This window comes from Canis lupus, chromosome 24 (assembly GCF_048164855.1).
Source record: "Canis lupus baileyi chromosome 24, mCanLup2.hap1, whole genome shotgun sequence".
Classification (NCBI taxonomy): Eukaryota; Metazoa; Chordata; class Mammalia; order Carnivora; family Canidae; genus Canis; species Canis lupus.
Genome location: NC_132861.1, coordinates 4,175,181 through 4,201,820, shown reverse-complemented (window position 1 = coordinate 4,201,820; position 26,640 = coordinate 4,175,181). Strand labels below are relative to the sequence as shown.

At 37.8% G+C, this 26,640-nt stretch overlaps 1 protein-coding gene and 1 long non-coding RNA gene across 14 annotated transcripts in view; one reads left to right on the top strand and one right to left on the bottom strand.

Moving 5' to 3' along the window:
- Positions 1 to 26,640, top strand: part of UFM1 (ubiquitin fold modifier 1) — a 208,383-nt gene that overhangs the window by 6,653 nt on the left and 175,090 nt on the right. For 4 of the 13 annotated variants that reach the window (XM_072797294.1, XM_072797288.1, XM_072797289.1 and 1 more), the window contains exons 4-5: positions 2,227 to 2,266; positions 3,492 to 3,524. In XM_072797294.1, the coding sequence (XP_072653395.1) occupies positions 2,227 to 2,266; positions 3,492 to 3,524 (73 nt within the window). Of the gene's footprint in view, positions 1 to 2,226; positions 2,267 to 3,491; positions 3,525 to 4,801; positions 5,214 to 8,432; positions 10,290 to 12,344; positions 12,540 to 26,640 lie in introns of those variants that run through there. The other 9 variants (XR_012017026.1, XM_072797295.1, XR_012017025.1 and 6 more) reach the window with 6 other exon arrangements.
- On the bottom strand, positions 29 to 13,878 carry LOC140616623 (uncharacterized). The gene is made up of 2 exons (XR_012017027.1): positions 12,612 to 13,878; positions 29 to 466 (listed from the first exon to the last, which is right to left on the bottom strand). It is a non-coding gene; the product is annotated as an uncharacterized lncRNA (long non-coding RNA).

Below are 26,640 nucleotides of genomic sequence, written 5' to 3'. Positions count from 1 at the left end.
GTATACAATAGGAAATAAACTTAACAAATTTCACGTACCTGAATATATTTATTGAGGTTTTAATGTAGCTTATAATTGTTATGAATTGCATGTGTTACACATTTAGAAAGGTTATGACTTTCAGGCAGCAATGAGAAGGCCTTTCACAAGATCTTTCCGTGAGCAAGAGTTGACTTGACAAACTGAGAGTCTGTAGATTTAAATCCCTAGTAAAATGTCTTAAAGAAGAAAATTCCCCAGTAGGACTAAGAATTTAAGTAGTGAGTTGTCAAAATCTGAATAGCCTAACATCCTAAATTAGAAGATTTAGGAGGTCTGAGAAAGAAAATAAAATTTAAGAACAATAAATACTTTGCATCCAGAAGAAAACTCGTCAGTAGTATAGGCTGAAGAAAATAGTTGCTGAATTTTACATTACTAGAGATGCTTCTTCTCCAGATGTCGGCTTAACTGTTGGTTCTACATTCTGGAAAAGGGAAAGATTATGTTAGCAGTTGCTTACATTTTTTTATTCATAAATATGCTGCCACTATATGGATGTGACTAAAAATGAATAGCTTATCTTAAAATAGACAAAATCTAAGAATAAGACACTCAGTAGGGATAACTAGAAATTTTGTAATACTCAAGTTTTAGAAATCTAAGATGTCCTATAATTAATTTGGGTATTTGCTCAGAGTTTCTTTAGATATTACAATCTCTTTAAATAATTTTTTAGGAATCTTAATATTTATGTATTAAAGCACATTTCAGAGTTACTTTAAGTTTAATTTTTTTAAAGATTTTATTTAATTTTATTTATTCATGAGAGAGACACAGAGAGAGAGGCAGAGACATAGGCAGAGAGAAGCAGCCTCCATGTAGGGAGCCCAATGTGAGACTCGATCTTGGGATTCCAGGATCATGCCCTGGGCTGAAGACAGGTGCTCAACCACTGAACCACCCAGGCTTCCCAGGTTTATTTAAGTTTTTTAAATCCTTAAGAGGACATTTACAAATAAAAATGTACCATAGAGATAATAAAATTAGGTTTATTTAGGAACATAATCCAGTAACAGGTTATTGTTCTAATGCATAGTTAAATTTTTATTTTAAAACTTGATTTTTAATTAAATTAAATTTTAGTTTTTCTTAACTATGCATGTGACCATTATAAATACTCAGAGCAGCATTTCCCAGAGTATTTTTCCAAGACCCTAGAACCACAAAACAAAAACCATGAAAAATTACAATCAGTGACTAAAGAGTATAGGAAATACTTCATTCACCATTACCTTCTTGACATTAAGTAAACTGTATTAGCTGCATGTTAAAGGATTTTGAAAAGAATACTACTTTACCTTAGTATTTTCCAAACTCATTTGATCACAGAATTCAGCTGTAAAATATCTGTAAAACTAGTCTATTGCATAGAAGTACTTAGTAAATATTCATTAGATAAATGAATGAACTTATGAGGACGTGAACACATTTTGACAATTGCTGGTCTCTAGAGAATTAAAAGAAGACCTCTCCCTTTAGCTACTAATAAGTTCCATGCCATATTTTTGGATTCAAAAAAATGCATCTTTTTACACCTCTGGAAGTAGATCAGTGGGTCTTACTCTTCTCTGTTAGCCAAGTGGCTATCATCACATAATTGTCTAGTAGACATCACCTGCACCTACATGAACTAGTTATTTCCTGGTGGCATAGTTAGATGGTACATTCAAAAGAAAATTTGAGGAAGGAGTTTGAGCTTTGGTTGGTCTTCCGTTAAATGCAGGAGAGCATTTGTTTAACATTACAATTTCTACAGACAAATTTTAGAAATGTTCTAGGCAATTTTTTTTATTTTTCATTATGCAAGTGTTAAATATGATAAAAGTAGTATGTCTCAGTCTGAAAGAGTAAACATTGATCATAGATTTATTGACAGCATTTTTCTATTTTTGTAATGCATAAAATAAGGTGCATTTTGTAATCTATGGTGTCCTAGAGGCAGTGAAATCCAGTATTTAAAAAATATTGTTCATTAAAATAAGCAAATTATAGTATTTTCTTTGGTGACATGATTTATCCTAACAGAAAAATCACACTTTAGGATTATAGAATTGATTATATGTATGCCATCCTTGCTAACCACTTTTATAGTTTATACATATTTTTTATATGTTTATATATATTTTATTTATATAGACTTGTATAAAGATAAAAAGTGTATTTTTTCCTTTTTCTCCCTTTCAGTTTAAAGTTCCTGCAGCAACAAGTGCAATTATTACCAATGGTAAGAATTCATTTTAAAACTATTACCACAGAGCTATAGAAATTGTTTTAAAAAGTCAGATTAATTAAAATCGACTTAAATAAAAAAGACCAAAATTTATATCAACATAAATGATACATGTGATTGTAAACACTAAGTCAAGATTATTGTCCGTAATGAGCTCTTTTCAGGGTTTTTATGCTTTTGGTATAGTGTAGCACTTAACAGTATTTTGTGTCCTTACCGTTTCATGCCAGATTACTAAAAATAACTTTTCTGTGTATTTATTAACAAGGTGTGTTGTTTTTTAATAATTTGTAGATGCTTCTAGAATATAGGAGTTGAGTGGGAATATACCTTTGCTATGGCTTTTTTGTTGTTAGTTAGTTTGTTTGTTTTTGCTATTGCTTTCCTGACAGTAAACTATTTGTTACAAGCTTGAAATAATTAGGATTTCGTTCAATTAGGTCTATAGTTTAAATTCTGAATATCTTAGAATACTAGTAATTGAGATGGAACTAGCCCTGTGAGAAGGTACCGAAATAAGTTGAGGAGTAAATATTGCAGGAAGGCCTTAATGGTCTTGCAGAAATACAAGGTAGTATTTGTGGGTGGTGGCCAGTGGTTCATCTGCAGTCAGGGCAGCCCAGATATGACGGGTTTAATGCACGGTAGCATGCTTTAGTTTATATGTGACAGAATTTCTCATTCTGAAATATTCTATATGTTGTCCCATTGAAGTGTTCCTCTACCTGAAATGAAAGCTAGCCTACTTTCGGGAAAGTTTTAGATTTACAAATGAATTGCTGTTAGGAAAGTGCCTTGTAAACTATCATCAGGTTTCCCTGCAACTTGAATTAAATGAGTTTGTGGGCTTTCCTGGCCTTAAGATTTTATGCCCAGGAGCAATACATAAATGATTAAGAACAGACCTAAGGCTTCTTTTGACTTTTACTTTTCACTCGGTGTGGTGTAATAGAATAAAAACTGTCTTCTGTGGAACTTAATCAGGATCATCGCATTGGCAGATATTCTCCTCTAATCCAGCAGTGTGTGTAAATGCATAATAAGAACAAGATTTCAACAGGGAACCTACCTGAAAGATTTGTCATTCACGTTTCTGGATTTAAATTCTTTGGCTTGTGCCTGTATACTCTGTAGCGACAGATCTCTTCTTGTTACTGTATTAAACCATTTTAACTTGAGAAATAAAAGAACTTAGGTAATTTTACAATTTATTTTCTAGATGGAATAGGAATAAATCCTGCACAGACTGCTGGTGAGTATCTGTCTGAAACTTCTGGAGATGTGGATGGGGCTACACATGTCAATTGAAACTGAACATTTAATTCATTCTAATTAGAATCGAGAGGATTTTTACCAGAATGATAGCTGTTTTTTAAGGATTATATAGTAGTCTTTATCTATGTGTCTGAGCAATAATTTGTTTTGTGACGGGCATCAGTTATATATGCTTTTGGCTACAAGAAAGCCAAAACCTCACTAGTAAGTATTAAAGGTGCTTAAGCTTGTGTTATCCATAGTAGCATTCAGTACGTGCTAGCTGTTACTATTATTTTAAAGAAGTACGGTCATTAAAATTTCAAGAGACTTAGTCCACACTTACAACTACAGTGTGGTATATTAATGTCCTAACAAGCAGGCAAAGTAAAAGTAGTCTTAAACTTTTTAATAGGTAATTTTATATTTTTAGATGTACTTTTTGTTGGGTTATCATCTAATTATAGTATTTTAAAATTAAGCATGTTTTAATGTAGTGTGATCTCAATTTGAGTAGTAGTTACGTTTAAATTACTATATTCTGAAGTACATCTGTACTGTACAAAATTACAGTGTCTTCATGAGGCCTTGGAATTGAAATTTAGCCATGTAGAAAATGAAGAGGGATGTAAAATTGTAACTTTTTTGCTTTAATCAGTGGTTTTAAGTATATAATGTTATTAAGATTATTGAAAATTATGAGGCATTTTATTGTGGAGGTATCTTGGGTTTAAAGGTTTTATTTTTTCTTATTGTAGAAATGTTCAGTAGTTCATATTGTTTGAGTTCCTGCTTATTGTAACACGTTGTGTGTTGTATTATTACCCTTAAAAGTTGAATTGTGTATATCATGGGGCGTGAAGAAAATTTCAGCAAGCAATTGAGCAAAAATAGATTAGATCAGGTTTCTAAACTTCGGTCATTTGTGGTAATCTATATTTACTGTTTTTTCTTGTCCTTAGGTATTTTATTCTGTACTAAATTAGCAAATATTGATGGTTAAATTAAGTTACATTGTTGTTTGCTGAGTGTATGTGTTAGCACTTTTGTGGCTAGTGTTCTTATTTAAAATTTTCAGATATGGTTGGGTTGTGAGAATGTGAGAGGAATGGGAACAGGCATTAAAAAGCATGGAGTTAGATTCTAAAGTTACTTGAGCTTCTGTACCTACTTACTTTACACTTCTTTGTATCTTGTATTATGATAGTTGTTGGAATGCTAAGATAACTTGTCATTTTTAAAATACCTGACTTTATGTTTTATTTGTTTGTGTAGGAAATGTTTTCCTAAAGCATGGTTCAGAACTTCGAATTATTCCTAGAGATCGTGTTGGAAGTTGTTAATATCTGCTGCTTGGAACATAGGATGACCTTTCCAAATAAATATTGGTATTGTTGTAAAACTGAAATCAGGCATTTAAAACTTTGAAAAGACCAGTAGCTGATGAAATAATGAAGGGTGGCTCTGTCCCTTCTTGTTATTCACACTCTTCCTGTGACAAGGGAATGTTTATGCACAAAGGGTACCATCTCCACAGAAGATCATAGTCTGTCATTGCTACCTCACAACACGTAACAGGTAGTTCATTTGGGCTCAGTGGATTATCCAGCTGTATTTTTTTAAGTGGTGGATGCTTCTGATAATTCTTACTGAGAACATTTGGAAAATTAAAGTTTACCAAATTTTCTGTGTGTCTGAGTTAAAATTTTATAAAAGGACCATGAGACATACATGCTTGCTCCAGATGCTTGATAGCATCTGACTTGGAGACTTAAAAAAAGTTGAATTCTTAATTGTATATTCTTTATGATAAAGGACATAGACATAGTGATGAATAGTTAACTATCTCAGCTTTTTATCATTTAGGTTTTGTTTATGTTTCAGACTATATTAGAGACCCCAAAATGGAATTTTTTGATCTAGCCCTTATGTATAAAATTGATATCCCACACCAAAGAGTTTTAACTGTGATCTTGCAGAATACAGTCTTGGTAGGAACTGAGAATAAAGTAGAAGCATTCTTTGCTGAGTTATGTATCCTTTATCAGTCTCTTAATACAACTTTAAAACAGGAATCCTCAAGAAATCCTTGTCTTATTGAGGGTAATATTTCTAAATAGCATTCAGGAAGAGAGTATTGGAAAGATGTCAATTCACAACAGAGCTCTAGGAAATGCTAATTGGAAATCCTGATTATTATGCTTACTAAAGACCCAACATTTAAGGAGGTGTTAAGTTTAGTCACTGATATGAATAAGAAGTCAGGAAAAGGATCCTAGGAAAGCCCCAATGACCAGTCTTTTAGTAAGGAGGAAGGAGACAAAAGACAGTGAAGGGGAACAGAAAGAGTGTCACAGAAAAAGCCAACTGGATTGGCAAAAGCACAGAGTGTGTTGTGGAGAACCAAGAGGGAAAGAAAATATGACATTGTCAGAAGGAGCAGAAGGGCAATCAGAGAAAGCAAAGTAGGCTTAGTCAACACACAGACTTCAGAGTTCCCCTTATGATAATCTAAAAAATGATATGCATAAGGGAAGATTTTATTTGCCCTTACAGAGGAAATTAATATCTATATAAATCTTGGAAGATGAAAGGAAAGTTCATAGTAATTCTGAACCAGTGCTGGGCCTGCTATAGTCTAGATGGTGAGCTCCCTGGAGGCAGGCTTTGTATCTATCTTGCTCTTTCTAGACCTGGAAATGTAGCAGGCTTTCGATAAGTACTTGCTGAATTACTCATGAATAAAGTATCTCTAAGACCAGTTTATCTAAGCGTGTTTCAGTTACCTTCCCTGTCAAAGGCCATAGGTTCATTGAGAAAAAAATATGAAAGGACTGCAACAGGGTCAGCATCTCAAGGGTGACACTGATAATTAAGTTTAAGAAACTAACCAGATGCTGTCATATATTTGACAGACGAACAGTAAAATTCTGAATTGTAAAGGTAGAAAGGTATGCTGCTAATATTTGGGAAGTTTTTATTTTTCTAAACAAAAAATGCTCAAATGTATGAATACCCATTCCCTGAAAAAAAAAATTTTTTTAAAGATTTTATTTATTTATTCATGAGAGACACAGAGAGAGAGAGAGAGGCAGAGACACAGGCAGAGGGGGAAAGCAGGCTCCATGCAGGGAGCCTGACGTGGGACTTGATCCCAGGTCTCCAGGATCAGGCCCCAGGCTGAAGTCGGTGCTAAACTGCAGAGCCACCCAGGCTGCCCCCATTCCCTGAATTTTTCCATTTAAATTAGATTTCCCTCCATCCTGTGTCTACAACAAAATCTGCCTGCTTTGTTACGTAAGTTATGATATCCTCTGCCATAAAGTAATTTCTTTGGTTTTAAAAATTTTGTTGTAGCTAAGTCCCTTAAATTACAAACATTTTCCTAAAGAACTGGACATTTTGTTATTAAGTAATTGTGATCTGTAAGTTCTTTGTGCAGAATGTTTTGAAATGTCGTATTTAAATACATGATTAGTATATAATATCTATGAAAATACATTTGTCATTCTGTAAGCTGTATTGTCTACTCTTACTTCATTATTAAAGCTCTTAATCAGCACATCCATTGAGCCAGTATATAGCATATGTTGAAAAAAAGGTGAGCAGGGGCAAAGATGTAGGTCATAGAAATGAAGATGTACTTCCAAATTCCAGTCCCTCTTCAGAAACAACAACAAAAAAGAGATTAAAGTAACTGGGTAGGCTAGTAGGTTCTAAACCTAAGTGACTATCAGAGCCACCTAGAGAATTAAAAATATGGATCTCTAGAAACCACCTCAAAAGTTTTGAATCCTAAAATCTTGCATGTTACATAAGAATCTGTTTACAAAAAGCAGTCCTGGTGATTTCTGTTGTGCAGCTGGGTTTGAAAATGATAAGGCCAACCTTTCACTTTGTAGATGAACAAAATTAAGTCCAAGGGTATGTTCTAGAATCTTGGAAAGTATACATTCCATTTCGTGGTTTTCTAGTAGTTGACTAAGTGCAGAGAGGCTAGCTAATGACTCTGGTCATAAAGCCTCCCTTTACATTGTTTTTAAGTACAATAGTTTTTATGGATATTTTATTTCCTAAAATTAGTTATTTGAAAGAAAAGTTAATGGGAAGAAAATGCAGTCCCCTTGAAGCCCCCTTTTCCCAAATTAAAATATTAAAAATCTATCATAATCTTTTACCCAAGTCATTGAAAGATTTTTGAATTTGAAAGTATTAATACACTTTAATGGAGCAATTCTAAGTTGACTGCTCCCAAGGCTGTTTACAAAACAGTCAATTACATAGGTAAATCATATATGCATATATATATATATGTCTATATACATATGCATATTTATATATTATGTCAGTTGTGCTTAGATATGTACACATGTATATATAATTTACATAAGTAATTCACCCAAAAGAAATGTATTGAACATCCACTGTGTGTCAGATATTTGGATATACTTCCACTTACCTCATTTTCAACAATTCCAAATTATCACCATTTTACAGAAGAGACTGAAGTAGGTTAAGATTTGAATTTGACCCCTTTTATGACTTTGAAACTCTTCTCATCATAGTAGAATTTTCTAGTACCTTTTTTATCGTCTACGGTATACCAAATCTGTATGTGTATTGAATTATAAATTTAAAAATATAAAAGAAAATGTGTAGGGCTTAAATTCTTATTTCAGAGTACTTAATATGTATATAATAATCATGAATGGCATTTTCAATACATGATGTAAATTTGGTGGTAAATGTAAAAATCATAGGACATTACAGTAAAAGTCAATCAAATAAAGATAATTATGATTCTGGTGCCACTCCATAGACTGGCATAATGGGAGCAGGACTATGGCACCATATTCATAAGCTCCATCAGACAATTTATGTTTCTGTAATTTTATTTATCTTGCAGATGCAACTACAAGATTGGTAATCTTCTAACCAGACTATTGCCCATAAGCCCTCCGAGATAGAAATTCTGGAACCACCCTATGATAATACTGGAGATAGATAAATCATTATTTAAATCAGGCTATGTAATTAAACCATTCTTCCAAATTGCTTAAGCCAGGTATTTGGAACTCACTAGATTTTATTCCTTTCTTTTGCCATAGCAAACCCATCACAAGATTCTTTTTTGATTGCATTTATGAAATCTGTCTCAAGATCTACTATAATTAAAGCTCTCAAAAAAAAAAAGCTCTCATCCTCTCATAAATGATGTTGGAAAAGCTTCTAGTCCCTCTGTTCCCTCTTTCACACTACTGTAATGGGGTTTTTGGCATGGAAATACGATTGTGTAGTTCCACTAGTCGAAATCCTACTGAATAAAAATCTATATGTGACCTGTTAGACACTTCATGAACTGTTCAGTCAGCTGTTACCACGACTTTCTCACAGTTTCCTTCTCTGATTTGCACTGCAGCTATACTGAACTACAAATATTTATTATCTCTCTTGTGCCATGGTCTCACACCTCTATGCCTTTATGTTCTACAGTGGTCTTTCCTGAGAAACCTAGGATTGATTCTTCAAGTTTAAAAGCCATGGAGCCTTTCCTCACTCCTCCCAAGCAGAGCTAGATGTTTAACTCTCTAAGAAACCATTGCAATTCGTACATTACCCCATTGTAGCAATTGTTAAATGCAGAGTCTCATATTTGTCTCTGATTTAAAGTATAGATTTTATAAAAGCATAAGATTGTGACTAAAACAGGATTTCCAAATTGCCTTGCATGTAATAGGTAACAAGTACTTTGATCAAAAGACTACATAAGAGGATAAAAACTTTGAAAATTGCAACAATTTGTAGCTCATGCCTAATAACTTCTGCTAGAATATGTGGTTAATGAATATATTCCTCACCATTTCTTGTAGTTGAGAATTTAGTCTGACTTAAATGAATTAATCACTTTTAAAATTGAAAAGCAGTCTCCTATTTTTAACATATATTAATGATTAGCTATATCATGGGAATTGCTAAATGCTGGAGATGAAATAAAATTAAGACTCATTTCTTTGGGTCCCCAAAATTTACCCATTTCAGAAACCACAAAATCCACATAGCTATATGGGAAATGAAGATGTTTTTTACCAAGACCTTTTTAATGTGCTGGGCACAGTGCTAGGCACTTCACAAGTATGATCTCTAATCCTTAATCTCTGTGCAAAATGCTGGTATTAATTTTTTCTTTAATGTTAAACAGCCAAGATTTAGGTTAATGTGTCCAAAGTTAGAATGAGATCGGCTCCTAGGGCTATATGATTATAAACTCTACCCTGCAAATCATTACATGCTTGCTATAATTTTCCTAGAATTATATTGAAATATTTTTCCAAACTGAAAAAGGGTACTTCAAACCTTGCTTTTTGAACATTTCTGTGATCTCACTTGGCTTGAGAAATTTAACATTCATTAATCTGTATAGACGCACTTAGGCTCTTTTTCAGTATATATACAACAAAAAGAATTGTGAGCATCCGAAAAGAGGCTCTATTATCTGCTTTGCTTTATAGAGGGTGTTGTGGTAATTGTCTGGATGCGAAACAGCGGCCAAGATTGGCAGACAAACCGGCATAAATCTCTGATTTTCTGGCAAAACTCGTTAGCAATGTAAAAGCTGTTATTGAGAGCATATTGTGATGATGCATCATGTCAATATTTGTTTGGCTGTGTAACACTGGATTTAATAAATTCTTAAATGTACAATTTACAGCTGATGAGCTGTTTTAGAAATAAACTGTGGTATGTGTTGTCAGTGCCACAAACATTTTGATGTCTCAAGTACTTGCCTCTGATTTTCTAGATAAACGTATAGATGGATGAAGATTTATTGAATTATCCTTCAGTGTGAAAGTTAGGCAGGGATGAATAAGTAAATGAGTGAATCACAGAGATATCTTAATCCTTTATGAGTTCTCCCATAAACCCATTATCTGCTAGACTGTTTTACTCAACATTCTCAGTTTGGGCATAGGATTAGAAAATGCCTAAAATAAATTGTTTGCTTATTTTCTTGGTATGGGAGAGAGATCTACCTGGCGCTTTGAGCCTAAAACCTAAATTATAAATGGAGAATCACTATTCATTTCTTCCTAAAAGAGAGTACGTATGAACAACTAATATTTCTTGAGTTTTTAGTATTAGGCACCGGATTTTAGCTTTTACATTCTTATTTAATCCTCATTGTAGTCTATGAGGTCAATAATATCTTTTTCACCATACTTTGGATTATTAAGAAGCTGGATTTTTCAACAAGATTTGGTATTTTTCCCAAAGTTCTACAACTAATAAGCAGCTAAGGTGTAACTCCTACCTTACCTGTGCTACCCCAGGACATACACTCCTGGCCACTGCACTGCATGGCTTCTGGCCTCTGTGCCGGGGACCCTGGGGCATTAGCCTCGTTCAAAAGCTAGAAAGCTGGTGCCTCTCTCTGGCCACCTGCCTCTCTACCAAGCTGCTGCTTCCTCATCCTCCTGACCTCAACCCTTCCATGTAGCTTGAAGCCCGTGAGAAAGGAGGGTGATGTGAATATAATTGCATCCATATTTCTTCATGTTGCTTCATAGCTATCTACTTGAAATTCTTACATTCCTTTATTTAGGCATTTATTTACCAAGGATGCGAGGATGATCTAGACCATCTCACTGCTCTGCAGAGTTAAAGTCCATGCTCCCAAGGCATGGAGAGCAGGCTGTGTTGGCAGCAGTTTCTAGCAACCTCAGCCATCTTCCCTAGGTCTCATTGGATGTTTTTGTCCCTCATTTGAGGCCTGACAAACCCCCATTACAGTTTCCGACTCATAAAACTTTAGCCTCCACCAGATAATTTAAATGGTGTCTAGTAAAGAGTACAGGATCCCCAAGGCCAACATCAGTGAACCTGGGGATAAGGTTAGAAAGCAAAAGAGGCAAGGCGAGAAATCAAGGTAGTAACTAAAGATGGACAAAAATAGGTAACACTTGGAATTCAGGGGTGAAGAAGTTCCATCTTCACTAGACTGGAAGACTTGTCAAGGATCAGAAATCTCATGGGTAATGGTCAAGGCATAGTAGGTATTTTAGGGTATGAAGTGGCAAGAGCAGTGGGTAAATTCATATGGGTGTGTCTCAGAGTGTTCTGAAATTGGAAATTCAATCTGACACAACTACTATACCAGCCAAGAAGCAGAAGGAAATCTGAAGTCTAGCACCTGATCTGTTCAGTCGTTCCTGGTGAGAACCAAAGAACCATATTAGGAAAATGCTTAACTAGGTTATAATATAGTGTGTTATTAGAACAGATACAGAGGATGCACATACTTATGATTTTTAGAAACTTCACTGAAAATAAGCTGTAAGAATAACTTCAAATTAATTTTTCAACTGATACTGCTCTTGTACTAAATATCTAGAGTGACCAAGTTAATATCAATGAAACAATATGGTGTCCAAAGTAAGAAATAACAATTTTAAAGTGTAAGCCTATGTATTAGTTTGCTGTAAAAAAAGTACCAGAAATTAAGTGGCTTATGCAACAGAAATCTGTTCCACAAACAATTATGGAGGCTACAAGTCTGAAATCAAGGTGCCAGAAGGGCTGGTTCCTTCTGATGGCTCTGAAGGATAGATCCATTCCAGGCCTCCCTGTCAGTCCACATCTTCCCTCTTTCTTTGTCTGACTCTTTGTTTTAATTTTCCCTTTTTATAAGAGAATTGGGACCAATACCAATGACCTCATCTTAACTAATAGTGACCCAATAGTGACCCAATTTCCAAATAAAATCACCATCTGGGGTACTAGAGGTTAGAATTCCAACATATCTATTTTGTTTTGTTTCTAGGTGGTTGGGGAAAAGGAACACAGTTCAACCAATAACAATCCATCTCATACTGCCGGTCAGCTGCAGCTTCGCAGATAAGCCTATAGGTGATTTTCATAAACTTACAAAATGTGCCCCCCATCCTTGCATGTGTGAATACAATTCACAAGTCTAATCAGAAATTTATGAATAAAGCTCCATAATTTAAAAAGTCAACTGAATCCATTGGAATAAGTAGAAGGGGAAATAGAAGGAAGAGTGAAATGCATTTTAATCCCCAAACTTCACCTTATTAGCCTTTTCCAACAATCCATTCATTGCCTAGTGCTGATGCAGGACCACAGCAGCCATGACACGGAGTTCTCTTTTCCTTCGGCCCTCCCTTGGACACGCAAAGGGCAGAGCTCTGAAGGCCCGCAGCTGAAGGAAGAGAAGTTCTGGCACATAATTCAGACACCTTAGTAACTAGTACCCAGTCATCAGCTCGAGTCGTTGACAGTGGCTGAAAGGTTTGTAGTTGTTAGATCTTTTAGCTTGGATGTTCAACTGTATACAACTATATCGTTCCAACAAATGAGAAGTTGGGTTTTTTGTTTGGTCTTGTTTTTCTTTTTGATAGCCATACAGCACTTTTCATTGCCTACACTAACTTGCAAAGATGCAAAAAGCTATATCCATCATTCAGATACCCATTTGGTACCAAAAACAAAAAACAAAAAAAAAAAGTGTGGGTATCCAAAGTATCTTCTAAGCGTAAGCTGGGAGAGACTGTTAACCTGGAGACATCATATTAAACGGGAAATGGAAGCAGCAGAGCCAGTTATAGGTATATTTCTGCTTGTTGAAGAGACTTCAAAATAGGTTTTTAAAAAAAATCTGCCTCTAAAGACTTCATTTTCAATAAAGTCAGAAAAAAAATACGATAGGCCATACGTAAAACAGAACGACCACCCACCCCGCCTGCCAAAGGGAGGGGCGGCTGCAGGCCTCCCCGGGCCGCTCCCCGAACCGCCGGCGAGCCTCGGAGCTGTCGATTGTTTCAGACGCTGAGCAAAGTGCGTTCTTTCCCCATCTCTAAACTTGGTAATTAGGGGTGTTTCGTTAGAGTCAAAAATGAAGTGAAGTGCAAAGCTCCCCAGGTGCAAGCCAGTCGCCGGCGGGGCCGGGAGAAAGCAAACCCCCTCGGGGCGCCCCGGGGCGCCCGGCGCTCGGCTGAGTGCTTCGTCCAGCGTCCCGCCACCGCTCCCCGGGATCCGTTTGTGCATTTGTTCAATGGACGGTGAGAGAAACGGAGCGAGCCACGTGGTGGGGGGTGAAGGGGGACTCCAACCGCGCTTCCCGGCCTCCGGGGCTTCCGCTCCTCCCGCTCGCGCCCGGCAGCTGGAGCGCGGGAAGGGAACACGCCAACGAGCCGGTTTCGCTTCTTTACTTGTCATCCGGGTCCTCCCTCTGGCCCTGGTGCGTCTATCAGAATTCCCTCCGGCTACACCATCCCCACGCCTCGATCCGCGAGCCCCCGACGCGCACTGCGGGCTCGTGCCGCTCGGGGGCGGGGGGGGGGGTCCTGCAGCCGCGTCGCCAGCGCCGGAGCTCCGCCCGCCCCGCCCCGCCCCCCGCCGGCCCCGCCCTCCCCGCCCTGCCGGCCCCGCCCCGCCCCCCGCCGGCCCCGCCCCCCGCCGGCCGCGCCCTTGGGCCGTGGGAACTCGGGGAGACTGTGTGAGCCGGTGTGCCGGGGTTGGATTATTAGTCATCTCTTCATATTACATTTATTCTCCCCTTGTGCTCCTTGAGGGCAGGCACGCGTCTTGTGTCTCTTTCATCACAATCGCAATAACGAGTATTTACGGAGCCTACAGAGAGCGCGGATTTGCCCGCCACTGTCGCAAGGGTTTCATGCACCCTCCTAAGAGCACTAAATATCATCCTTTTCCTCGTTTTATAGACACACAAACTGAGGAACAGAGAGACTGAGGAACCTGCAGCAGCACCTGGTTAACTGGTGTTGGGGGCTGCGATTCAAACCCAGAGATTTGGGCTCCAAAGGCCGATTCTCTTAAACCACTAAGTTCTATGGCCTTTTCTAAAAAACAATGTCTTTTTCTCATTTTGAAAGAGACACTTCCATGTTGTCAATTTACCTAAACCAAACTTTATTACTATAGCCTTTTAATCAGCAAACTCGCCAAGCTGCGCCCTTGGTTCACTCCACGGAAGTCAGTGGGGCGTGGACTGATTGGCCGGAGGCTGAGCCCGGCTGCTGCCCGCGAGGCCAGGTGGAAGTACAAGTACGGAGCTTAGGAAGCAAGGGGCTGCGTTTGCATGAACTGTGCCACTGGAACAGAAATTTTAAAGAGGAGGCATAAGGGAAATAATGGCTCTACTAGACCCTTCTGGCCCTCCGTGTTCACCTTCACCTACCAAGCACCTTTACTGTAAACAGGACAAAGAAAGATACCTGTAAAAAAGTAAACAGGTGTGAAGGGAGCCTGTGGGTGGGTGTGTTCTGTGTGACTGGCATGTCTGTCTGTGCTGTTTGTGTAATGCGTGCGTGTGCCTACATTCCAGGCGAAATGAGGATTGGAAGGGAATTCAGCAACAACACAAGCTCCGCTTACATCCCCAGGGAAGTCACGCGGCCTTAGGGTCAGTGTCTCAAACCTTAGCATGTTTTTCATGGTTAGTTCCCCATGTGCATTGTGTGACTGCAGCACACTATCTGTGTGTCTCACTCGGTGCCCTGTGTGGTCCTTGGCACACAGAAAGAGATCAAAATTTGTTGAGTTCCTTGTGATCAAATCAACCCCAATTTTGATACTTGATTTGGAGCAATTTCTGCTTCTTGCTTTTGTATGCTGCTCTAGAAATTTCTCTCAAGTAGTGAAAACAAAGTTGTTATTTTATATCTATGGTGAGACAGTGTTAATCCTAATATGTAAATTGTCTTTGCAACTCAGTAAAGAAAACAACACTCACTGATAAAAATTCACTGGAAAAGGAATTCAAATGGCTTATAAGTATATTTAAACATTTTCAAACTCCTGAGATATCAGAGCTGCAAAATAATACAATTAGATGCTATTTCATCCATCAAAATGCCAAAGATTAAAATTCAGATAGGATACTCAGTATTGGTAAAGATGCAAAAAATAAATGCTTATACAGGACTGATGTAAACGGGAAGTGATTCCATCTTTCCACTGGTGACATTCTCAAAAGTCTTACGTATCGCCTTTTACCTGTATTTCCATTTCCAGGAACTTATTAAATGGAAGCAATCAGAGACATAAAGGAAGGTTTCTGTACAGATACTCATCACAGCATTATATATCAAAACAACAAAACAAAAAGGAAATAATCTGAAAGTTAAACAATAGATTCAGGTATAAAAGTATATTATGCACAAAATATAACAATGCCATTGGAAAGTATTCATGATAAAATATTAAATTAAATAGAATATAAGACTATATAATATACCAAAAATTACATACCTGCTCAAATTTTAGCAGTGGTTAGGTGATTTTAATTTTTTTTAATTTTTAAAAAAATTGTATTTACTTATTCATGAGAGACACAGAGAGAAAGCCAGAGACATAGGCAGAGGGAGAAGCAGGCTCCACGCAGGGAGCCCAATGCAGGACTCTACCCCAGGACTCCAGGATCATGCCCTGGGCCGAAGGCAGGTGCCCAACTGCTGAGCTACCCAGGCGTCCCTTTTTTAAAATTTTTATATCATCCAAATTTTCTATTAAAGGCACATGTTCCTTTTTTTTTTTTTTAAGATTTATTTATTTATTTTACATAGATAGAGAGAATGAGTGGGAGGGGCAGAGGGAGAGAATCTCAAGCCGACTCCCCCCTGAGTGAGGAGCCTGACATATTCTAAATTTTGCTCTAGGCACTGAGGAGGCATTGGCATTAAGTATATTACTGACCTTCAAAGACTTGATTAGTAGAGTAACAAAAAAATAATAATAACCAAAAAAGTACATAAAATAATATTAGGAAATGATAAGTACTAGGAACAAACAATACAGCAGGATAGGAGAATAATAAGTGATGGGAAAGATGGTATTAGTTAACACGGTCAGAGATGGCTCCCTTAAAGAGGTGTTATATGCATAGAGACATGACTGAGATGAAGGAACATATTCATTATGGAGGGATAAGCCTCCCAGGCAGAGGGAAAAATGGATCCAAAGTCCATGAGGCAGAAGCAAAGTTGGCATTCTCCAAGAACAGTAAAAGGGCCAGTGCCACTAGAGTAGTGGCCATGGGGACAAGAGCAGGAAAAAATGAGGTCAGAGGAACATCCAGATCATAGAGGCTTTGCTAATTCTTTGAATTTCATTCTAGTGCTATGCGAAGTCATTAGAGCATTTAGCAGGAGAGTGATATAATACAATTTGCATTTTTCAAGAATATGTTGGTTTCTGCGTGGAGACTAAACTATGAGAGAGAAGGAATATAAGGAAGGAAGAATACCAGTCTGGAACTCTTGCATCTGTGCAGGCAAAGTAAAAAGATGACTTAGATTAGAAATGAAGGTGATGAGAAATAATCTAATTTTAAACATATTTTAAATGTGGACCCAACAATCTATTAAGAAAAAGAGATCAATCAGTGATGACTTCTGTGTTAAATCTGAAATGTATGGAAAGGACTTTGGGGATTCTACACTGATAGTCTGGAAAGAACACTTACTTGATCTTGATCTGACATCTATCTTTTATATTATTAGTAAAATTGGTACTGGTTGAGATTCATCATTTGTGGTGAATCTGATTGGAAGATTAGTGTGCTAATCTTCACGTTAGCACACTGGTGTTTATCCATGGTTTACAGATGAAGAAATTAAGGAACAGAGAGTTAAGCAACCTGCTATAGGTCTCACCACAAGTTAGTCATGAGTCACGGTTTGCACCAGTGAACTCTGACACCAGAGCTTGTGTTCTGTGCTAGTGCGCTACACTGCCCCTCTCTTGTCTCTGTTAACTCTTGCTTTAAAATCCTGCTACAGAAATAACAGTTTCCTACCATCCTGACTTACTCATCTGGCCAGACCAGTTAGGACAAGGACCACTATGAACTCATTCCTTCATCTGAGATGGGATGGGAACCCATTTTGCCTGGAGTGGGAACCATTCTAATAATGGCTACCAGAAATGTGGCTATTATACTGGTGACTTCACAGATCATCTGGTATCTCTAGTTATGCCCTTACAGCTGTGACCCTTCTATGTGCTTTCTAAGGACAATATTTCTTCTGTTAGTTGTTCACAAAATTACAACAGCAGTAAAAATTTTTACTTTGGTCTGGGCCAAAGTTAAAGAAAATTGGTTCAGAATGTATGGTGTTGAAAGGTTCTGTCCCAAGAGAACATTTTTCTTAGTGCTAAATGAAAAATCAACTTTCTATCTTTGACCTTTAAAATGGGCTCATACTGCCAAGAATGAAGAATTAGTTCTTCAGATGGGAGACAAGTTTGAGAACCATTAAGTCCATGGCTATGAAATGTTGTTAACAGATATGCATACATGTGTTTTCATACATATACATATTAGGAATATATTTCTGCCTATAAAAATACTGGTAGTCTGAATAGTTTTAGCTATACGTAGATAGCTTTGTATACTGCATTCCCAAATCAATTCACCACCAGGAACATGAGTTGGCTGATCTATGCAGTGATTTATAATAAAAGGAGAGAACATCTGATTTGTCTCAGCTTTTGAAGTAAGGCACGTTTTTATTAAGTTGCGCTTGACAGAAGCAGTTAAAATTTGGCAATACAATGAATCTTTTCTTTCTCACAGATTTTATTGACATGTTGGGATGGGTTTATCTTTTTACTAAAGGGGGATTGTCAGAGCATTTATGGGCTGTGATTATTTGTGAATTTCTTTACCTTTATGGATTTTTTTCCATTATTTGCACATGTACTTTTGTATATAAATAAAAATCAAATTTACTTTGTAAAGATTAGTCGTCATTCCAAACATTGATTTCTCCTTCATTTCATTGAGTACAGTTGATCCAAGGTATCTGTACTTTGCTTATATCCTTGATTTGAGGCCAAACATGACACAGCTATTTCCACAACTTGGAGAACAATCTCTGCTACCAGGTCAGTCTTACTTCTCAGGCTGGAGGTGGTCCCCACCTTGGACCCATATATGGAGAAGGAATGTTGCATAATTAAAAGATTTCGATTCAAATCCTGGATTATTTTTGTTTCTTTCCCAGTAAAATAAATTTAGAAAATAATGACACCAAACATGAACATGTGGAAGTACCTGAAAATATTCTCAGTAAATTTTACTTTAATTTTTTTTGTCTTATCATTGTCTCTCTTTGCCCCCACCTCCTTCCCAACAAAACAAACAAGGATTATATTTTTGTTATCTTGTAAAAGCCGTTAAAAGCTAGACATTTATATTATCATTTCAAAACATGTGAACATCTTCCATTCTCTTACTATCTGTATTCCCATTAAACCTCTGAATTAAACATTAAAAATTTTCTGGGATGCTATTTTTTAAAGATTTCCCTGGCTATGTAAATGTTTATTTTATCCCTTCTTATTTCTCCTATTTGATTATTTTAAAAAATATATTTCCCTATTTTTAGGATCTAAGACAATACACATTTCCAATTATGGTGGAAAGACTATTATAAAATAGTCATTCTGTAGTAAAGGAAGCTTGATTGGAGTGAAGTATCCTCGAACTCCATGTGCTTTCTTTTTCTTTCTTTCTTTTTTTTTTTTTTTTCCATGTGCTTTCTTTTAAAGACTCCTGGTGAACTGTCAGAGATGCTGTTCCCACTGGGCAGGCATTTCTTATTATACAGCATTGTGAGTCACTCTCACTTCCAAACTGAAGCATAGAGAAAGCCCTCTTTGATTCTCTATTTCTCTAGAGGAGGCCTATGTTAGATGGAGAAATCACAAGTTGTAGGCAACATAGATTTCTAGGTCATTCCATGAAGGATGGCTGTCCTTGAGTCCTTGGATGAGTAGAAAGCTCTGCATGAGGAAGAACTAGATTCATGTTGGTTTCACTCTTAAGAGTTTGGGACCATATCACAGACAATAAGCCAATCTGTCTTTACAAAAGCTCTAAGTGGAAAAATTCATTTTATTTGTGAAGATGATTAATTCACTCAGAAAACTTTAACTATTTACACTGGGCCATGAATTGTGTTTGATGCTATGAAGGATAAAAGAAAAACTGAACAAAACCTAGAACCTGGCTCATAGGGGCTGATAGTCTAATAGCGCCACCATCCTAAGTTTCATTAGTTTATCTATAGTCTTTCAAAGTATGTTTACACACTTAATTTCACTTGATTTTCACAACAACCTTATAACTCTTTCCAGCTCATAAATGAGTTAACTATGACCCAAATCCATAGAGAAATTAGTGAGAAAAACATAGCTTACATAAGGTCTTTTGGGGATGCCTGGGTGGCTCAGTGGTTGAGCGTCTGACTTCAGCTCAGGCCGTGATCCTGGCTGGGGTCCTGGGATCAAGTCCTGTTGGGCTCCCTGCAGGGAGCCTGCTTCTCCTTCTGCCTGTGTCTCTGCTTCTCTCTCCCTCTCTCTGTTTCTCATGAATAAATAAATAAAATCTTTTTAAAGAAAAAAAAAAAGGTCTTTTGATTTCTGCCTGTTCAGATGTGCCAACTGAGCTCAGATTTCTGGGAGTACATCCTTGCAAGCAGTCAAGAACCCAAAGGATGGCATGTTGGAGGAAAGAGAAGGGGGTGTTGGGCTCGAAGATTTTACCACTTGGGAGCTGTAGCTTTGAGGGTGAATATCATACCATAAGAAGGGTTTCTTAACAACAATGAAGTTTTCTTTTTATTTCATTAACAGGGATATGGAGGAGCAAAGACATCTAAGAATGAGGGCTTCAATGTCATTTCTCATTATACACAGAACTCTTAGATGGGACATTTGCCAAATAAATTTTTTTAAACTTATTATTATATTATTTTAGAGAGAGAGAGCGAGTGAGAGAGAACTCATGAGTGGGGGGAGCAGCAGGAGGAAAGGAGAGAGAATCCTCAAGTAGACTCTCCACTGAGTGTGGAGCCCAACTTGGGGCTCGATCCCTGGACCCTGCATGACCTGAGCTAAAATCAAGAGTGGGCCGCTTAACTGACTAAGCCACCAAGGTGCCCCCAAATAAATTTTTAAATAAAGTTGTCTAATACTGTATGATAATTTGCCTTTAAGTGAATATTTTATATCTGAAAGTAATTAATGAAGAATTATTCTAAATTATTATATATATCTTATTCCACTAACTTCTCTAGTAACCCCTCTTAATATGCAACACTTTTCTGTTTGATAAGTCATTTCATCACACACACACACACACACACATATATAGTATTTTTTGAATTAATTAAGATATTTTTGAATATCTTCTAAGATACAAAGCCTACAAAATTATCAACTTGTGAATACAGGAAACGTGCATTGTTATCACATATATTCTGAATGCCTACCTTGTGCTCATTAAATATTTAATAAATCAGTGAATGATAAATGAATGCAAAAAACAGGGCCAGCAGGACTATCCCTATGATATATTTAGAGAAAAATTAGAGCTGAACATTGTGGATTGCATTTTAAGGAAAATAAACATCAGACAGAAGGGGAAAAGGTATGAGTTGGAGAAATTGAGAATATCCCGAGGGGTTAACTTAAATGTGAGTCTTTAAATCTCCATCCAAAATGTTCAACTCAAATTTTGACATGAATTCTATTATAGTCAGTATTGTTTTGTTTCTGTGTTTATTTTACCCCTTTTCATCTTTATGCAGTATAAAATATAATATAAATGAGTTACACATAAGATTGCATTTTCCACCATACTGATAAAGAGAAGATTATTACACAACATCTGTAAAAGAACCACAGGTACAATCTTTCAGAAGAGAAAATAAAACCAACATTAATTCAGGCTGACTAATAATTGCTCCTATCTTGGACAACTTAATTAATTAACTATTATTTCCCAGTAATGATCAAACTAGAAAATAACCATATCTAATTACCCTTTCTTCCCTATGTGAAAAATTCTTTTTCATCATTACATGAGCAAAGGCAATGAACAGCAATTACTGGTGAATGAGGAAGCAGCTTACTTTGTACTTCATTAGGAGAAATGTAGAAGCGTCCCCAGGAATGAAACTTTAGCATAGCTCTGATCGGATCTGTATGTGAGAGTGCTGTTATATCACAGAGTTTTAGGATTTTGTGTACCATTGGGTTAAAGGCAATCTAACTGAATGCAGTGATGCAAAACACAGGATATGAATGCTGAGTATTTTATACAGTTGATGAGTGGCACAAATTTTGTGCAATCAAATCAAAGTTGATTTCTCTGATGAATAATATAAGCGCCTGTGTGCTATTTTATTGATTACTAAGAGCTTCCTATGTTTCACAAGCCTCTTTACAGGCCACAAAATTCTGATTCATGAAAACTGGAATCCAATCATGGAAGCATTGCTTTGGTGGAGATTAAGGTCACAGGAGTGCCTCTGATTAAATCCAGGATTTCCCTCCTAGCTGACCTTTGATTCTTCTCAAGAACTTGGAGCAATGTGTAACTGAAACCCCAGAGTTCTGTTATCATACCATAAAACATTCTTGCCTTGATATAAAATAATATCAACAGGCTTCTTAAAGATTATCTGAATTCATCTGTGATATCTCTGGATAAGCTGTCTGTAAAATGATGCTCACCAAATGTTCAAAACTTATCCTTACATAATGATTGATGAAAACTGACCATTGAAATGCTGGTAAATGTTAATTATATGTAAAGATTGTGGTTATAATGTATTTTGTGTTAAACCATGCTAACGATGATTGACCAAGGATCTTCTTGCATATGTCTCTACTTAGGAAAAAAAAAATCAACATATAAAGAATCTATCAATGCGTTTGATTTCTACTATTATCAAATTGCTACTATGAAATTCTTGAGAACCCATATTTGTATATTGCTTAGAAATGCTTTTCGGGGGGCGAGATGGCGGAGGAGTAGGGTCCCCAAGTCACCTGTTCCCATCGACTTACCTAGATAACTTTCAAATCATCCTGAAAATGTACAAATTCGACCTGAGATTTAAAGAGAGAACAGCTGGAATGCTACAGTGAGAAGGGTTTTCGCTTCTGGTAAGGTAGGAAGGGGGGGGGAGAATCCAGTTGGGGAGGGGCCCCGCGAGGAGCCGGGCTAAAGCCAGGCGGCAAAAGCCTCTGGGACAGGAGAGCCCAGCCCCGGAGAAGCAGGAGCTTTAAAAATCTGCACCAGGTTCTTCCTGAACGGAAAGGCGCTTGCAGGGAACTCGGGCAGAACTGCAGGAGGGGCACTGGGGACCCCAGGTTCCCGGGGTCACTAACCAGGAAGTGCGCCGGGGGAGAGCGACCGACCCCGCGGGTCGAGCTGGGTCAAGGGCTGGAGTGGCCCGGGGGGGGCCTGGGAGCAGCCCAGGCAGCAGCTCTGCATAGAGGGGGCTGCGCCCTGCTGCCTTGGAGAGCTGGGCGGGAGCATGATGCCAGCAGCACAGGCCCCAGATCCCAGGGCGTTGAGCGGACACAACCAGTGATCCTGTGGTCCCCCGGGACGGGTGGAGGTGGGGAGGGCACAGAACAGCGAGCACTCTTTTGCCGCCGGGCGCCCCCGGCTGTGCAGATCAGCAGCGCCCCCCCCCCACCCCCCCGCACCCCGGAAGCATCCAGGCCAGTGCGGATTGGGAGCTGGGGTAGTTACTGCGGGAGCTGACTCCAGGGCTGGAGAGCTGGTGGCCGCCAGTGATGTTGTTCCTCCTGGCGTCAACACGTCCCTGGAGGAGGCGGGGCCGCCAGAGAACAGGGGCCTCACAGGATAAACAGCTCCCACTGAGTCATGCACCTGGCAGGGGGCGGGTGGGTGCCACGCGGCAGCTCCCCCAGATGCACACACCTGAGAATCAGCACAGCAGGCCTCTCCCCCAGAAGACCAGCTGGAAGGACAGGGGAAGAGCAAGTTCTTGACCAAGCAGCGCTGGAAAGCTCCAGGGGAAGTCAAGGGATTTACAGTGTATAGAACCAGAAGATACCCCTCCTTGTATTTTTCTTCCTTTTTCCAGTACAACTCATTTTTATATCAGACTGTAAGTTTCCAATTTTTTTTCTCTTTCCCACCTTAACTACAATATTTTACCACCTCTACATTTTTAGAATTCTTCCTTTTTGACTTTCATATTTCTACAAGTCCTAGATATATTTTTCACTTCTAGATTCCCTTCAACATACTCAACTTAATTTTGGGAGATATACAATATATGTTTTTTTGTTTTGTTTTGTGTTTTATTTTTCTTTTCTCTGCTGCATTTTGTTCTACAATGGTAGAAGTTAATACCTTCTAAAACATGACTAGCATGCACCCAGAACCAAGTAGTATACCGTGCTGGTTCATTCTGTGAGATTCCTCATTACCATTCTGCCCCCCTCTTTTATCTCATTTAGGTTTTGGTGGTGAATGTTGGGGCCTTCTACAAGTATTTCTGGTTTATATAAATTTGGGACTGAGCATCTTCTAACATACAGAACTTAATATACTCAGAAACCAGAGGATCACCCTCTAGAACCTCTCAGGTAGACTACATTCTCCCTCCACTACAACTTCATCACCACCACCATCTCCCAGTCCACCACCCTTTTTGTTCTTCTCCTTTTTTTCTTTTTTCTTTTTCTTTTTCTTTCTTCTTCCTTAGGATACCTTGCCTTTTATTTTTTACTCCTTTGATTTAAAATTTGTTTTTCACTTAAGTGCTCTTCTTGTTTTATTTCTTTCTGATCTTTGTTTTTAATTTCTGGTCTCTGACCTCAGCAGAATCACCTAGGGTGAAATTTACTTAGGTCGTGGTTGATATTCTTGACGCAGCCCACTCATACAGCCACTCTGCACTTAGCAAAATGACTAGAAAGAAGAACACCACAAAAGAAAGAATCAGAAACAGTACTCTCTCCCACAGAGTTATAGAATTTGGATTACAATTCGATGTCAGAAAAACAATTCATAAGCACAATTATAAAGCTACTGGTGGCTCTGGAAAAAAGCATAAAGGATTCAAGAGACTTCATGACTGCATAATTTACATCTAATCATGCCAAAATTAAAAATCAATGAAATGAGATGCAATCCAAACTGGAGGTACTAACGATGAGAGTTAATGAGGTAGAAGAAAGAGTGAGTGACATAGAAGACAAGTTGATGGCAAGGAAGGAAGCTGAGGAAAAAAGAGAAAAACAAAGACCATAAGGAAAGGTTGAGGGGAGATAAATGACAGCCTCAGAGGGAAAAATCTACCTATAATTGGGATTCTAGATGGCGCCGAGAAGGACAGAGGGCCAGAAAGCATATTTGAACAAATCATAGCTGAAAACTTCTCTAATTTGGGAAGGGAAACAGGCATTCAGATCCAGGAGATAGAGAGGTTCCCCCCCAAAAAAAAAATCAATAAAAACCATTCAACACCTCGACATTTAATAGTGAACTTGCAAATTCCAAAGATAAAGAGAATATCCTTAAAGCAGCAAGAGACAAGAGATCCCTAACTTATATGGGGAGAAATATTAGATTAACAGCAGACCTTTCCACAGAGACCAGAGTCTACAGAAAGGACTGGCAGGATATATTCAGGGTCCTAAGTGAGAAGAACATGCAGCCAAGAATACTCTATCCAGCAAGACTCTCATTCAGAATAGAAGGAGACATAAAGAGCTTCCAAGGTAGGCAGAAACTGAAGGAAAACCAGCTCTGCAAAAAATATTAAGGGGGACTCTGTAAAAGAAAGATGAAGCCCAAAGAAATAATCCACAAAAACAGGGGCTGAATAGGTATTACGATGACACTAAATTCATATCTTTTGATAGTAACTCTGAAGGTGAATGGGCTAAATGATCCCATCAAAAGACACAGGGTTTCGGACTGGATAAAAGAGCAAGACCATCTATTTGCTGTCTATAAGAGACTCATTTTAGACCTAAGGACACCTACAGCCTGAAAATGAAAGGTTGGAGAACCATTTACCATTCAAATGGTCTTCAAAAGAAAGCTGGGGTAGCCATCCTCATATCAGATAAACTTTATCCCAAAGACTGTAGTAAGAGATGAAGAGTATAAATATATCATACTTAAAGGATCTATCCAACAGGATACCTAACAATCATGAATATTTATACTCCTAATGTGGTAGCTTCCAACTATATCAATCAATTAATAACCAAAGTAAAGACATACTTAGATAACAATACACTTATACTGGGAGACTTCAACATGGCTCTTTCTGCAAATGACAGATATTCTACACACAACATCTCCAAAGAAACAAGAGCTTTAAATGATACACCGGAGCAGATGGATTTCACAGATATTTACAGAACCTTCCTCCATCTGAACACAACTGAATACACATTCTTCTCAAGTGCACATGGAACTTTCTCCAGAACAGACCACATACTGGGTCACAAATCAGGTATCAACTGATACCAAAGGACTGAGATTGTCCCCTGCATATTTGCAGAAACTTGAACTCAACCACAAGAAGAAATTTGGAAGAAATTCAAACACGTAGAGGTTAAAGACCATCCTGCTAAAAGATGAATGGGTCAACCAGGAAATTAGAAAAGAATAAAAAAGATTCATGGAAACTAATGAAAATGAAGATACAACCATTCAAAATCTGTGGGATACAGCAAATGCAGACCTGAGAGGGAAATACAATGCAATACAAGCATCCCTCAAAAAATTGGAAAAAACTCAAATACACAAGCTAACTTCGCACCTAAAGGAACTGGAGAAAGAACAGCAAATAAAACCTACACCAAGCAGAAGAAGAGAAACAATAAAGATTCAAGCAGAACTCAATGAAATAGAGACCAGAAAAACTGTAGAACAGATCAACAAAACCAGGAGCTGGTTCTTTGAAAGAATTAATAAGATAGATAAACCATTACCCAGCCTTATTAAAAACAAAAAAGACTCTAATTAATAAAGTCATGAATGAAAGAGGAGAGATCACAACCAATACCAAGGAAATACAAATGATTATAAAAATATATTATGAGCAGCTATATGCCAATAAATTAGGCAATCTAGAAGAAATGGATACATTTCTGGAAAACCACAAACTACCAAAACTGGAACAGGAAGAAATAGAAAACCTGAACAGGCCAATAACCAGGGAGGAAATTGAAGCAGTCATCAAAAACCTCCCAAGACACAAGAGTCCAGGGCCAGATGGCTTCCC